The 12,932-nt window shown below is 36.0% G+C and overlaps 1 protein-coding gene across 2 annotated transcripts in view; it reads right to left on the bottom strand.

The window, feature by feature from the left end:
* Positions 1 to 12,932, bottom strand: part of LOC150100273 (tudor domain-containing protein 3-like) — a 200,131-nt gene that overhangs the window by 27,447 nt on the left and 159,752 nt on the right. For both annotated transcript variants that reach the window (XM_090402783.1, XM_090402784.1), the window contains exons 10-11: positions 11,200 to 11,255; positions 7,443 to 8,108 (exon numbers count right to left, since the gene is read on the bottom strand). In XM_090402783.1, the coding sequence (XP_090258909.1) occupies positions 7,443 to 8,108; positions 11,200 to 11,255 (722 nt within the window). The remainder of the gene's footprint in view (positions 1 to 7,442; positions 8,109 to 11,199; positions 11,256 to 12,932) is intronic.

Below are 12,932 nucleotides of genomic sequence, written 5' to 3'. Positions count from 1 at the left end.
GGATGGGACAAATGGGCTTCTGCAATTCATGTACACTAATGCCAGGAGTATTAAGAACAAGAAGGATGAGTTTTTGGCCTTGGTTGGCACTTCCAGGCCACGGGTTGTTGGTATTAGTGAAACATGGCTGACAGAAGATGATAAAGCTAGTGGGATTGAATGCGACAGGTATAGCGTGTTCAGGAGTGACAGGGAGAATAAAAAGGGGGGAAGAGTGTTATTGATGATAGCTGATGAGTTGCAGCCAAGGAGTATAGAAGTTTAACTGCAGGATAGACAAAAGAGCACATGTGAGGCTATTTGGTGTGAGATAGAGTCTAGCAGAACAAAATATACAATTGGGCTGCTATAGACCAGGTGATGGAATAGATGGTGGGGATAGTATGCATAGGCAAATAGAAGAAATGAGTGGAAGGAGGGTAATTATTATGGGTGATTTCAATTATGGTAACATTGGCTGGAAAGAGGAGAGGGCACATGGGAGGAAGGAATTGGATTTTATGCGGTTATTAAGGGACAACTATCTGCGGCAGCATGTAGTGGAAAATACCAGGGGGCAGAGAGTGCTTGACCTAGTAACTGCATCTGAGAATGTGGCTGTAATGAACATGACCATGTTGCCACCAATTGGTGAGAGTGACCATAAGGTCATGACTTGGGAGGTGGCTAAAGGAGTGGAATTTACAATTAAGACAGGGTACATGAGGAATTACCGGGCTGGTAAGTATGACAAGCTTAGGTGTGTGTGTGTGTGTGTGCTTGGCTCAGCGCCATGGCATGTAAAACTGCAAGGGCTGGATGTTGATAGTGCATGGGAGGTGGTTAAGAAGTGTTTGCAGGAGGCAATGGTTGACTGTATACCAAGAGTCCGAATAATAAATCAAGTAGGGGTTAAATGGATGAATAATACTATTAAGCTTGAGCTGCAAAAAAAGAAACAATTGTGGAGGGAATTTAAGGAGAAAGGTGACCAGCAGGTGCAGGAACAGTATAAAGCTCAGGCCAGGATGGTAACAAGGGTGGTAAGAAAAGCAAAAGCGGATTACGAAAGAAAATTGGCCATGCAGGCTAAAGAGAATCCCAAACAGTTTTTTCAATATGTTGCAAGTGAAAGGAAAAATGTCCATGGTAGAATGATCTTAAAAAATGCTGAGGGTAGGGAGGTAACTGAATCAGTCGATATAGTGGAATTACTGAGCGAGCACTTTACAAGAGTATATCATCCAGGTGGTGACATTGCAGGAATGGAAGAACTAACAGCTTATACTGGAATTGTAATGAATAAAGTAAAGGTAACTAGTCTATTACAGAACCTCAATGTAAACACATCTGTGGGATTGGATGGTATACCAGCTCGTGTCGTACGTGAAGCAGCTAAAGAATTGTCAGTGCCCTTGACCATTTTGTTTAATTTGAACCTCGGGTCTGGGTCAGTCCCAAGGGGGTGGAAAGAGGGGAAAATAGTTCTGCTGCATAAAGGTGGTTCCAAGGCTGCTGTTGAAAATTACCGGCCAATCAGCATAACAGGAATCATTATCAAGGTCTTGGAGAAAATAGTCAAGAGGAAAATACAAGATTGGATAGAAGAAAATGGGATACTGTATTGGGGACAGCATGGTTTTGTGAAGGGTAGGTCATGCCTCAGTAACTTGCTCATGTATTATAACACAGTGACAGCTGAACTGGATAAGGGTAATGGGTTTCCAGTGATTCTACTGGACCTTGCTAAGGCCTTTGGCAGGATACCACATGGAATTCTAATCAGTAAATTGCAGCATATGGGGATGGATATAGGGTTGGTGAAATGGATAGGAGGGTGGTTGACGGAGAGATATCAGAGAGTAGTTTATTCAGGAGTAGAGTCCACAAGACGGCCTGTGACTAGTGGTGCGCCACAAGGATCTGTTCTTGGACCACTGCTGTTTAATTTGTTCATTAATGATATAGGAAAGGATCTGAGAGGAACGGTTCATTTGTTTGCGGATGATGCAAAGTTGGGAAGGGCAATAGTGAGTGCAGATGACGTCAAAATTTTGCAAGATGATTAGGATAGATTGGAGGTCTGGGCTAAGGAGAATGGATGTCAATTTAATGTGGCAAAATGTAAGGTTATACATTTTGGGGTGAAAAGATTAGCAGAAGTTTACTACATTGGTGGAACTGTACTCCAGGAAATTGATGAGGCACGAGATTTAGAAGTGTTGGTGGATAAGGAGTTGAATTTTAGGGGGCACATTGCAAAAGTGGCCAAATCAGCTCATCAAATCACTTGGTTGCTGAAGAATACGTTGAGAAGCAGAGACAAGCAGGTTATTGTTCCTCTGTATCGAGCCTTGATAAGACCCCCCATCTCGACTACTGTGCCCATTTGGTCACTTAGGTTTCTTCTTGATGGGGAGGAGGTGGAGAGGATCCAGACGCGAGTGACCAAGATGATTACAGGTCTGTGGAATGAACCTTATGAGAACAGGTTGAGGATTTGTGGGTTGCAAAAATTGGTTGATAGGCAGAGGAGGGGAGATATGATTGAGACATTCAAATTACTGAAGGGTTTCTATAAAATTAATTCAGAAGATATTTTTGAGAACAGGGCTGGTTGTGGGAGGACTATTGGACATCCATGGAAACTGGGCAAAAGTGTGGTTAGCAAAGGTGTTAGAGCTGGGTTCTTTACTTTTAGAGTGGTGAATGAGTGGAATGTGCTCCCAGAGTTTGTGGTGGATGCTGTGACAGTGAATGAGTTTAAGGCGAGGTATGATAGATACTGTATGAATGTCGAATAGTTGTGATGAATATGATTTGGGGCCTCCCTCGATGAGTTGAATGACTCCCTGGAGTTGCCCGTAATAATAATAATAATAATAATAATAATTACTTGAACTATCCATTTCTCCTTATAAAAAACCTATTTCTAAATTAGAGAGCTCATCATTGGCATCATCATTTTGACAATTCAGAAACAGCAATTTTAATAGTTGTGTGGGACAAAATTTTACAATGAATAAATGCTACTAGTAAATCTCTACAAGATTCCGATATGGATTTGTGTTTAGCTAATAATTGGTTACAGTATGTAGTTGGTTTTATTTTAGCTATAAGAAATAGTTTTGCTGCTTTATTAAATGAAAAAGCAGATTTATTAACAGATGACACAAAATTTAAAGATGAGAAGTAAAGAGTGAAAAAACGAAAAAAAATGTGTGACGAAATTTCACAATCTAATGTTGAGATTACTCGTATATTGCATGGGAAAGAAAATTTCATTGTTAATACTGTTAATATCTTTGCGATAAGCTAATTTTGGAAAATAATGAAAGAGGAAAAAGCTATATAGACAGATATGTTTGGCATTTTTTTTTGAAGAAAGATATAGCTCAAAACAAGTACAAGACTAGTATTAACAAAATTTTACAATCTTATGGGGCTGATATTGACTCAGAAAAACTTATTGGTGAAGCTAAGCAATGTTTAATAATGATCAAGGAAGAAAATTTTTCAATTAAAATATGTAAAAATTTATAAACAATGGGTTAAGGTACACTTTTTCGAACGTAGAAACAATTCTAAACATATTTTTGAGTTAAGCACTTGCCTATTTCAAATGCAAGTGCTTAACTCTCATTTTCAGTGTTTAAACGAATAAAAAATTATTTAAGAAGCAACTTGCAGCAAAATAAAACAAGTGACCTATCGTTATTATGCATTGAATCAGATGTAATGGCCTCGATTAATTAGGATGACATTTTAGATATATTTGCTAAAACCAAAGCCAGAAAAAAAACTTTTAGTTATAATTTTTTTTAAAAATTATAATTGAACTGATTTATTTTTATAATTTTTTTTTAAATGCAAATATATGTATACCAATGTTGTGTTATTTTTATTCTATTAAAATGAGTTATTATGGAAATGTCGACTTATTTTCAATAAACTAAAAAAAAAAATGCGTATGAGTTTGATTAACTGAAATAGACGTTCAGTTAATCAATTTATAATTTTGGGCCTCCAAAAGTATAAATACAGCCCTGGATCCACCCCTTCATCAGATTCATAATCATACTCATTGACATTCATATCATTATCATATTGCATACCTAAGCTGAACTTACAAAACACACAAATTCTCAGTGTTTCTCTCAAGGTGATCTAATTTCCCTGACTTCCTGCATTAGATTTCACCTCAATAAATGAGTTATTCTATGGGTTCCTGATACCAAATCCATTAAATGCAGGCCTCATCTCTTATATTTTCTACCATCAAGCTAACTTCACACAGTACAAGCTCCACCCCCCCCCCTCTCCATCACATTCAAAATCATACTCATTGACATTCATATCATTAACTCAGTAGTCATACTCAGTAATAAACTTACAATTTTCTCTCTCTCTGACACTTTTCCCACTTCTTCCAGCAATCCTTTCATATATCCTATCCTACTATATTTATTACTAATTAAATAATTTATGCTTACATGCACTACCATCCCTTTGGCTTTTCTTTTTTTTTTTTTGTTTCTCTATTACATTCATCGCATCGTTTATTTCATCCACAAAAATTATGAATTATCTATTTCTTATGATCCTTTAGGTTAACAATATTCTGTCTCTCTTTGAAATGCATGTTTGGCCTTCACACTGATGATACACTATTAATTTTGGTAAGAAACATTTGTTTCTCAATATTAAGTAAAGTTAAGAAGTATGGCTCTCTTTTTTCACTCCAATCACAGAATATATATATATGTATACATATACACTCATATTCATAGAAACTGCATCACCTGCTGTAATCATGTTTTTTTTTTTTTTTTGTAATTAAATTTGAATGCCTAATTGGAAAGAGATAATAACACAATAATTGTTACAAATAATGGAGGTAATATAATATTTTTATTTTTGATTAATATTTGGCTCTTTTTAGTACAAGATGTGACATAATTAGGAAATGACAACAAACTTGACAAATTTACAAATATTTCAAAATGGAGTGGACAGTGATATTTTCATTGTTGGAAAAACAAATACTGGTATAAAAATTTAGTTCAATTATACGGTTTTACTAACATACAAAGCTAAAAATTCACTTTTTGCTATTTAGTACTTTGTGGGTCCTCATCTTGCCTTCATTGCAGCTTGGCATTAACAAAATCAATTTCCCAATGGATGCAACTGCCAATTCATGGTTCCATACCCTTATAATGGCTTCATAGAGCAGCTTAAGTGTTTTCGGCTTCTTCTTGTGTATTCCAGTCTCTATTTGGTACCACAAATTATCGATAGGGGTTGAGGTCTGGGCTGTTTCCTGGCCATGATATTCGCTGAATCGAGTGTTCATTGAGTCACTTATTAACCGAATTCTTGTAGATAAACTTATACGTTCGTTATACATAGTTTTAAATTTTTCAGGAAACGCCAACATATACTACTCTTCGCCCATCGATTAGAGATCCTTCGACACTTCTGCACGTCAGAAAAAGGAGAATCCATTCCGATAATAGGGTATCAGTCCGTATTGTGGGATGAGTTGTTTATTATTACAGGTTGGAAAATTAACTTCTCTTTTATGATTATTGTAGTTAACTATGTTGCTTGTATAACAGTTAAAAAATTTTACCTATAAAGCACATGATTTCGCGTGTTGGCAACCAATTCGTACGTCCTTCATTTCTTTCTCTCCTTCAGCATGAATTAACTATTCTTGACAAGACGCCAAGCAGAGACCTACAAACGGTGGGCAAACTATAGAATATTAATTAAAAACTTTAACCAATACCTTCCTATATTTCAGAATATTATATTGCCATCTTCAGGGATCACAAAATAATGACAATGATATATAGTAGGTCCTACTACGGCCATTATCAGGATATCCGAACACAAGGACTACATCCAGTTTCACCAATACAGTCATTCAGGACTTGCAGACCATGCATTGGACACCCAGCACAGAATATGCTGAAAAGGCCACTTTATTACACTACAGCAAGTACAAGTATGAAAGATTATTCCTTGAATCAGCCTCAGCTCTGAAAAAAGTTGCCAAACCACAACAAATTTGGGTGCATGAGACTGCCCCAAATTTGGGAAGCTTGCCTTCTAAGAACATCAGTCTAACAGCCAAGACAACCCAATTTAGCCTGCTAAGGGGCACCTTTAAGACTCTAGGGCTGACTTCAGTTGTCTTTTTTCAGCCTCATTTGCTTAGTGATAGTGCCTGCATGCATATATCATTGTCACTGCTTTGTGATCCCTAAAAATGGCAATGTTGCATTGCCGAAATATAGGAAGGTATTGATCAAAGTTTTTAATTAATATTCTAGTATACATTGTCATTTCCTGAAAAATTAAAGGCCACTTATTAACCTGCAACAAAAATTAAAGCTTTTTTAAGTATTAAACTCAATTTTTATGGTACATTTTAGGGTTATAATAGCATTACTTACACTTTTTGCCCTATGACAAGGGGCATCATCCTGAAAGATGCAGTTCGTCATTACGGTAAAATAGTCTCTCATAGTAGCCAGCAATTATTCAAAAATTTACTGGTACATTTGTGCATTCACTGAACCTTTTGTCAAATGCAAACGACCAACACCATGATACAACAAGCAGCCCCCAGATCATCTGACTGGCTGAAAATTTGACTGTTGACACCAAACAGTTAGGATTGAACTTATACGTTATGCCACTTATATCAGTTCAAAAAATGATCATTTTCGAACTCTGCCTGCCATTGGGACCCTGCAAGTTAAACTTTTTCTCATCAGAAAAAAATTACTCTTTCACTGATCACAGGTCCATTTGGCATGTTCTTTGCACCAATTTAATGGGGCTAATCTCATCTTTTTTGATTAACAAGAGCTTCTTTTTTAGGGGACCTGGCTATCAGTTCCTGTCGAATGAGTCTTCTCCTGACAGTCACAGAGCTTGCCACAATTCCTGTTTGTTCTTCCTAGTCCCATTTCAGGTCTCCAGATCACGCATGGCAATTTTTGAGGCAGAGCTGCATTAGAACTTGATCTGGGCATAGTGTAGACAGTGGTTTTCTTCCTTTTCCCTTCTTCCTTTCAGTAGATCTGGTTTCCTTCACTTTTGACAACAGCTGTACCACAGTAGTTTGACTAAAGAACACCCTTTTAGCTATTTCACAAGAAGAATAGCCTTCTCTATTCAAAGTTTGAATCACTTTTTCTGTGAGGTATTAACTGCACATAACTAGTCATAGCGATCTCAGCACAAAAATGCAAAAACTAGCTCTGCTCTTGTTGTCTATTTATAGCATAAAAAAATTCTGATGCAATATCAGCAACTATTACATTATACAGAAATCCTAAGGAATGATAGATGATACAATACAATGAAATATCTATGATAAACCAATGAAAGTGACCATTTAACTACTAAAAAGAGAGAGAGAGAGAGATTTAAAAACTGAGACTTACTTTATTATCCTCCCAATACTTTGCTAGTACTTCATCACCTGGCTTTAGAGGATGTTGAAGTAAAGGTTGAGGATCACGACTTGACACTAAAACTGAAGACTGTTGTGGAGGTTTAGATGTATACCTATTTACATTTTGTTCTTTATTAATTGAATTGTTTCCTGTCTTGGATAAATCCATTTGTCGGCCTATATTCCACACAGTTTCAGAATGAGAAGTATTCCATCGATAGTCTTTGATTCTAGGATTTGATAAATCCGGTTTTAAATCATTGTGACATGTGGTATTAGGAGATTTTAAATCATTTGTAGGATAATTTTTGCTTTCTGATGATGTTGATGATGACGACGACATAGTGTTTTGGTTATTATAATTCTTTTCTTTTCTAGATGATGCCCTAGATTGATTTTTATCATATTTTAGTTTATCATTCAACCTTTGCTTGTCGTGATGGTTCTCATTTGAGAAAGAATATTTTGAATGCCCACTATTTGTTCTCCTATCAGAAGCATTACTGGTAGGTGTGTGAGTCCAAGATGGTGGCATCCTATTCTGATCAACATTAATTGATATTTGCCTGCCAGATTTAGTCTCAAAATTTCTGTCTAGTTGACTACTATGCTGCTGTCCATTTGCTTTACTTCTGGACTTGTCATTAATAAAACCCTAAAATGAACATATCAGAATTATTTTAGAAGTTGTCACTGTATATTTAAATTCTAGATGGAATTTATACTACTTTCATGGAAAGAAGATATAGCACTGAGGAATAGAATTAAACTCTGCTTAATAATTCAATATATTTTCTCTATCACAGATGCATCATCAGGAGATAATGCAATATTATAGCATGTATGCTGACAATAAACAGAAACAGACTGAGTCTAGTAGAGTCATTAATCCCTTAACGCACTCAACCGATTTAACTCGGGTTCAAGAAACTTAATTTTTTCCGCGCACCCAAGTTAATATGAGTGACCATGAATTTTGGTTTCACATATAAATACAACCGAATATACACGCTAGACAATTTTGTGCCTATTTCCTTTCAGCCGAGAAAAGTTGCCAAGGGCATGTATCAGCTATTTCGTTTGCGTTTGCACATTTTTTGTCCACTATTGCCTGCTGCATCATCGCGATTACAACTGCCAAAATTTCTTCGAGCTTTTTTTTGATGATCAATTGATTCAACGTGTTGTGGATGAAACAAATAGATATGCGAGGAGTCGTACCCGTGGTAAAGAAAAAGACTTCTTGGTATAATGACACAAATCCAAATGAAATCAGAGTATTTTTGCAAAGTATAGTAAGAAAACCACAATACAGTCATTATTGGACAAAAAATCCATTATTATATACACCATTTTTTTCGGATTGTATGAGTGGGAAACGCTTCGAGGCCATAAAACAATTTCTACATTTTTCAAATAATGATGAATTTGATGCAGCAAATCACCCTCGCCCAAAACTCAACAAAATCTGGCCAATTTATGAAGATTTGAATAGAAAATTTGACAATTCGATTATGCCAGAGAAATTGGTGACTATTGACGAAAGTTTATTGCTTTATAAAGGTTGTCTGGGATGGGTGTACATTTCTCTCAAAAGGGCCAGATTCAGCATAAAAACATACTTATTATGAGAATCACAAAGTGGATATGTCTATAATTTTATAATCTATACTGACAAGAATACCATTCTGGACAGAGATTTTAGCAATCTCTCAATGTCTTCACAAGTAGTGATGACTTTGATGAAACCTTTATTGAATAAAGGTTATTGTTTGACTAGGGACAATTTCTATAATTCACCTGGATTAGCAGATCTATTGATAATAAATAAGACTGATATTTATGGAACATTACGCGTATCACGAAAAGAAGTACCCAGCGAATTGAAGAATAAAAAATTTAAAACTGGAGAAGTAATTGGTTTTCAGAGAGGGAAAGTGTGTGTAATGAAATGGAAGGACAAGAAGGATATCTCCCTTATCTCTACCATTCACACTACATCAATGGTAGATATAGACGTACAAAGGAAGAATAAAAAAACCGCAACTTGTGTTGAATTACAACCATACCATAGGTGGTGTTGATTGTGTTGATCAACACCTGTCTTTGTATGTTGTACCCAGAAAGAGAGGCAAGAGTATTATAAAAAGATTTTCTTTCATCTCTTAGACCTGGCACTGTGGAACGCTTTCGTGATTTACCAAAAATCTAGCAGCAAGATGGATTCACTTGATTTTCGCCTCAAAGTAATCGAACTCTCCATTGAAAAATATAAAACTAAAATTTCAAGAAGTGGACGTCCATCAAATATCCCAACACCACTGAGATTATCTGCATGACCTTTTCTTAGTTAACCTTTTTTTGCAAAAAGAGACATTTTTTGTGTTTTTTTCCAAGATTTGTTAATGTTCTTTTGTGTATAAAGAAAATAAAGAATAAAAAAATTGGTGGAAAAAACGACCACTTTCTGATTTTTAATTGGTGCATTAAGGGGTTAATATTAATGTTTCCCATATCTTGGTAAGGTTCACACATCCATATTTATTGAGAATTATGTGGCTGCAGTGTGCATTTGCAGCATAGCCATCTACAGAATGGAATCTACAAATAAAGACGGTTGTTATTATCCCTCTTTATAAGGCTATAGACTGCTACCATTTGGCTATGACATATGGCTGATGTTCTGTAACTGGCCACATGGCCCAGATATCTCAAACAGTGCCTTTTTTTCTCAGTATATGGAGGATAATGGAAACAGATATATATATATATCCACAAATGATTTCCCACCCTTCCCCAACACACACACACACACACGCATAATATTTTCTTAGCAAATGAAAAAATCCCAACAAAAATTAAATATAACTCCCCCATTCCACAACATACAGACTACAGTAAAGCAGCCATCATTCCTATATACAAAATGCTTAAAAAATAGACAGGATTAAATCTCCTAGCTTACAGATCTTACATCAAACTAACTATCATTCAAGATCAGCTTCCTTCCCTCTAGATCTAAGTATCTAAAGATTTCTCCACATCTATAGGTTTGTTCGCCTACAGAGAACAGACTGAAAAAACAGCTAACATCCACTTATTAGAAATACACTCACCACATCTATGAACAGTTAGGTCTAACAGACCATACCCTGGATATTACCCATGAAATAAAACAGAAAAAGATGGCCATACATTACACTGCAGCAAATACAAACAAAAAGGCTTTTCTTAGAATCTGCAGTGCTGTCCCCTGAACCGTCATCCATGTCTCAATTGATAGTTATGTAAGAAGTTCTACAAATTATAGGAAATGATAACATAAAAGTTACCCACTGCTCCAAACTCAGTGTTTCCACTTCCCCTGTATACATACTGATCACAATTTTGTATTGTACCTTTTTACCTTCTGATAACTCAGTGACAGAGTTGAAATATCCAAATTATTAAACAGGATTGTATTCCTCAATAATTACGTCTTCATTCTGTGAAAAACCAGAATATGATTTTAGATGTCATTATAATCATTTTTACATGACCAACTTAAACTTTTAAAAAATTAACACTGATTAATAACTTATTAAAAAAAATGTGAGTCATAATGCTCAAGTGTGTATATGTTTTACCAGTAGTTCTGATTTCATGATTTTTGCCTATAAGAGTTCATTTTTTTTTTTACTATTAACCATAGGAATTATAAGAATTTAACTCCATTAAGTTTTAAGAATTAAAGAATAACCACTCACCTTGTTAATAGTTAAGGTAGGAGAAGTAATATCCTTTCCAGTATTTGCAGAATTTCCTGCAAAAACCAAAATTTTCTCCATCATATTTCTGTTTTGACAAAAATATAGTGACAATCATAGTTTAAAAATTTTAATGAGGTAATTCAGATGTAATCAAGGTCTTGATTAAGGTGTTAGTTAAACCTTAATCAAACGGAGGTAATCTTAGAAATCAACAATATACTGCAGTTATGTTCTTTATAAAACATACATACTGTTCCTTAGTAGAATGTTTAGGAAAGTGGTATCATTCTCTAAAATGTGCTGTCAATTCAACCAAGCCAACCTGACCTTTTCTTAGGGATGTTTTGAATTATAGTGAAGCAACTAAGCTATGAGGCACCAATTAATTATTTCTGTTAAGTACATGTGTTCTGGCTGTTTTGTTGGATGAAAAAAAAGCCTTATAAAGGTTCTTACTGTTCCAGATGGGATTCGTATCCAGTTTTCTCCAACCAAAGGGCACTATAGATACTGACTGAGCTATGGAAGCCCCTACAATAGCAGTGCTGGATGTAGTCTGTTTCCAAAAACAGGGTTCTGGCAAACACATAATAACTGTGTTTGCCAGATAAATTAACCCATTGTTGTGTCCTGAATAATCTAAATATAAGTGGGACATAACATTAGATTATTCAGGAACAACTGACCTTGATTATAGGTAGAGAATGTTGTGTTTTGACAATGAACGCCATGTACATATATATAAATAACAGAAAGATAGAAGTGAAGAAATAATTAATATGAATAATATGTGAGACTTTACCTGTTTTGTAGGAAGTCTAATAGTAAATTTATTTAAGGTATTAATTTATGTAAAGTATCCCATTTCATGTAGTATAAGAAAGCAAAATCTGTAAGCCAGAGTCCAAGGGTCACCTTTTGATCGCCCAGTGGTACGTGTACTGGGGGGGGGATTACGAGTAAGAGAAACTAGAGTGCTTTCTAAGAAAACATGCCAAAAGCACGTGCGATGTAGTGGAAGGAGCTAGATGCCGTGATGAAAACCCATGCGACCGCGTTGGCAGGCATCGCGATATAGGAGAAACGCTGGGAAGAGCATGAAAACAAAAAGGTCAAGCAAAACCACTCGGGAATTTTTTGGTTCCTATTTCCTGACCTCTCGGACATTGGTCCAGTCTGCACCTACGGAGGAGTTCCAGGATGGCCGTGGAAGGTATGAGTCGTCTGCCGCAGCGTATGGAATACGGCTAGCTATTTCATTGGACTAGGATAGCTATGCTATATCGTGCGATGGAAAAAAACGTAGTAGATGCCGTCCATTCTGGCTAAGCTCCTGAGCCATATCGACCTTCCCGCTGAGAATCTGGCCATACAGTTGTCGAAGGTGACCAGACGAGCAGCAGACTGAGAAGAAGCCTTGATGCCCAGACAAGGCAGAAGAAAGGAATGAGTATCATTTCAAAGATGGTAATGTAGACTCTTGTATTATATATTCACAGTTAAGGAACTGTGTGTTTTCCAAAGAACATTTTGTGTAGTGGACTTATTATATGGAACTTTAGGAACTGCCTCCAACTTGGCATAGACCCATCTTTGTTTGAGAACTGTCTGCCTAGAAGGGCTCTATTTAATTTGTATGAATTAATTGTGTTGTGTTAAGTGATATAACTGGTGACCACGTGAGTGTAGAATGTGTGATAACTTGTGATGAGATAATGTTAGGTTACATA

Source organism: Typopeltis vanoorti, chromosome 13, assembly GCF_054136105.1.
Source record: "Typopeltis vanoorti isolate ZY-2024b chromosome 13, IOZ_Tvanoo_1.0, whole genome shotgun sequence".
Lineage (NCBI taxonomy): Eukaryota > Metazoa > Arthropoda > Arachnida > Uropygi > Thelyphonidae > Typopeltis > Typopeltis vanoorti.
Note: the sequence above shows the minus strand (reverse complement) of the source record. Positions and strands in the feature narration are given on the sequence as shown.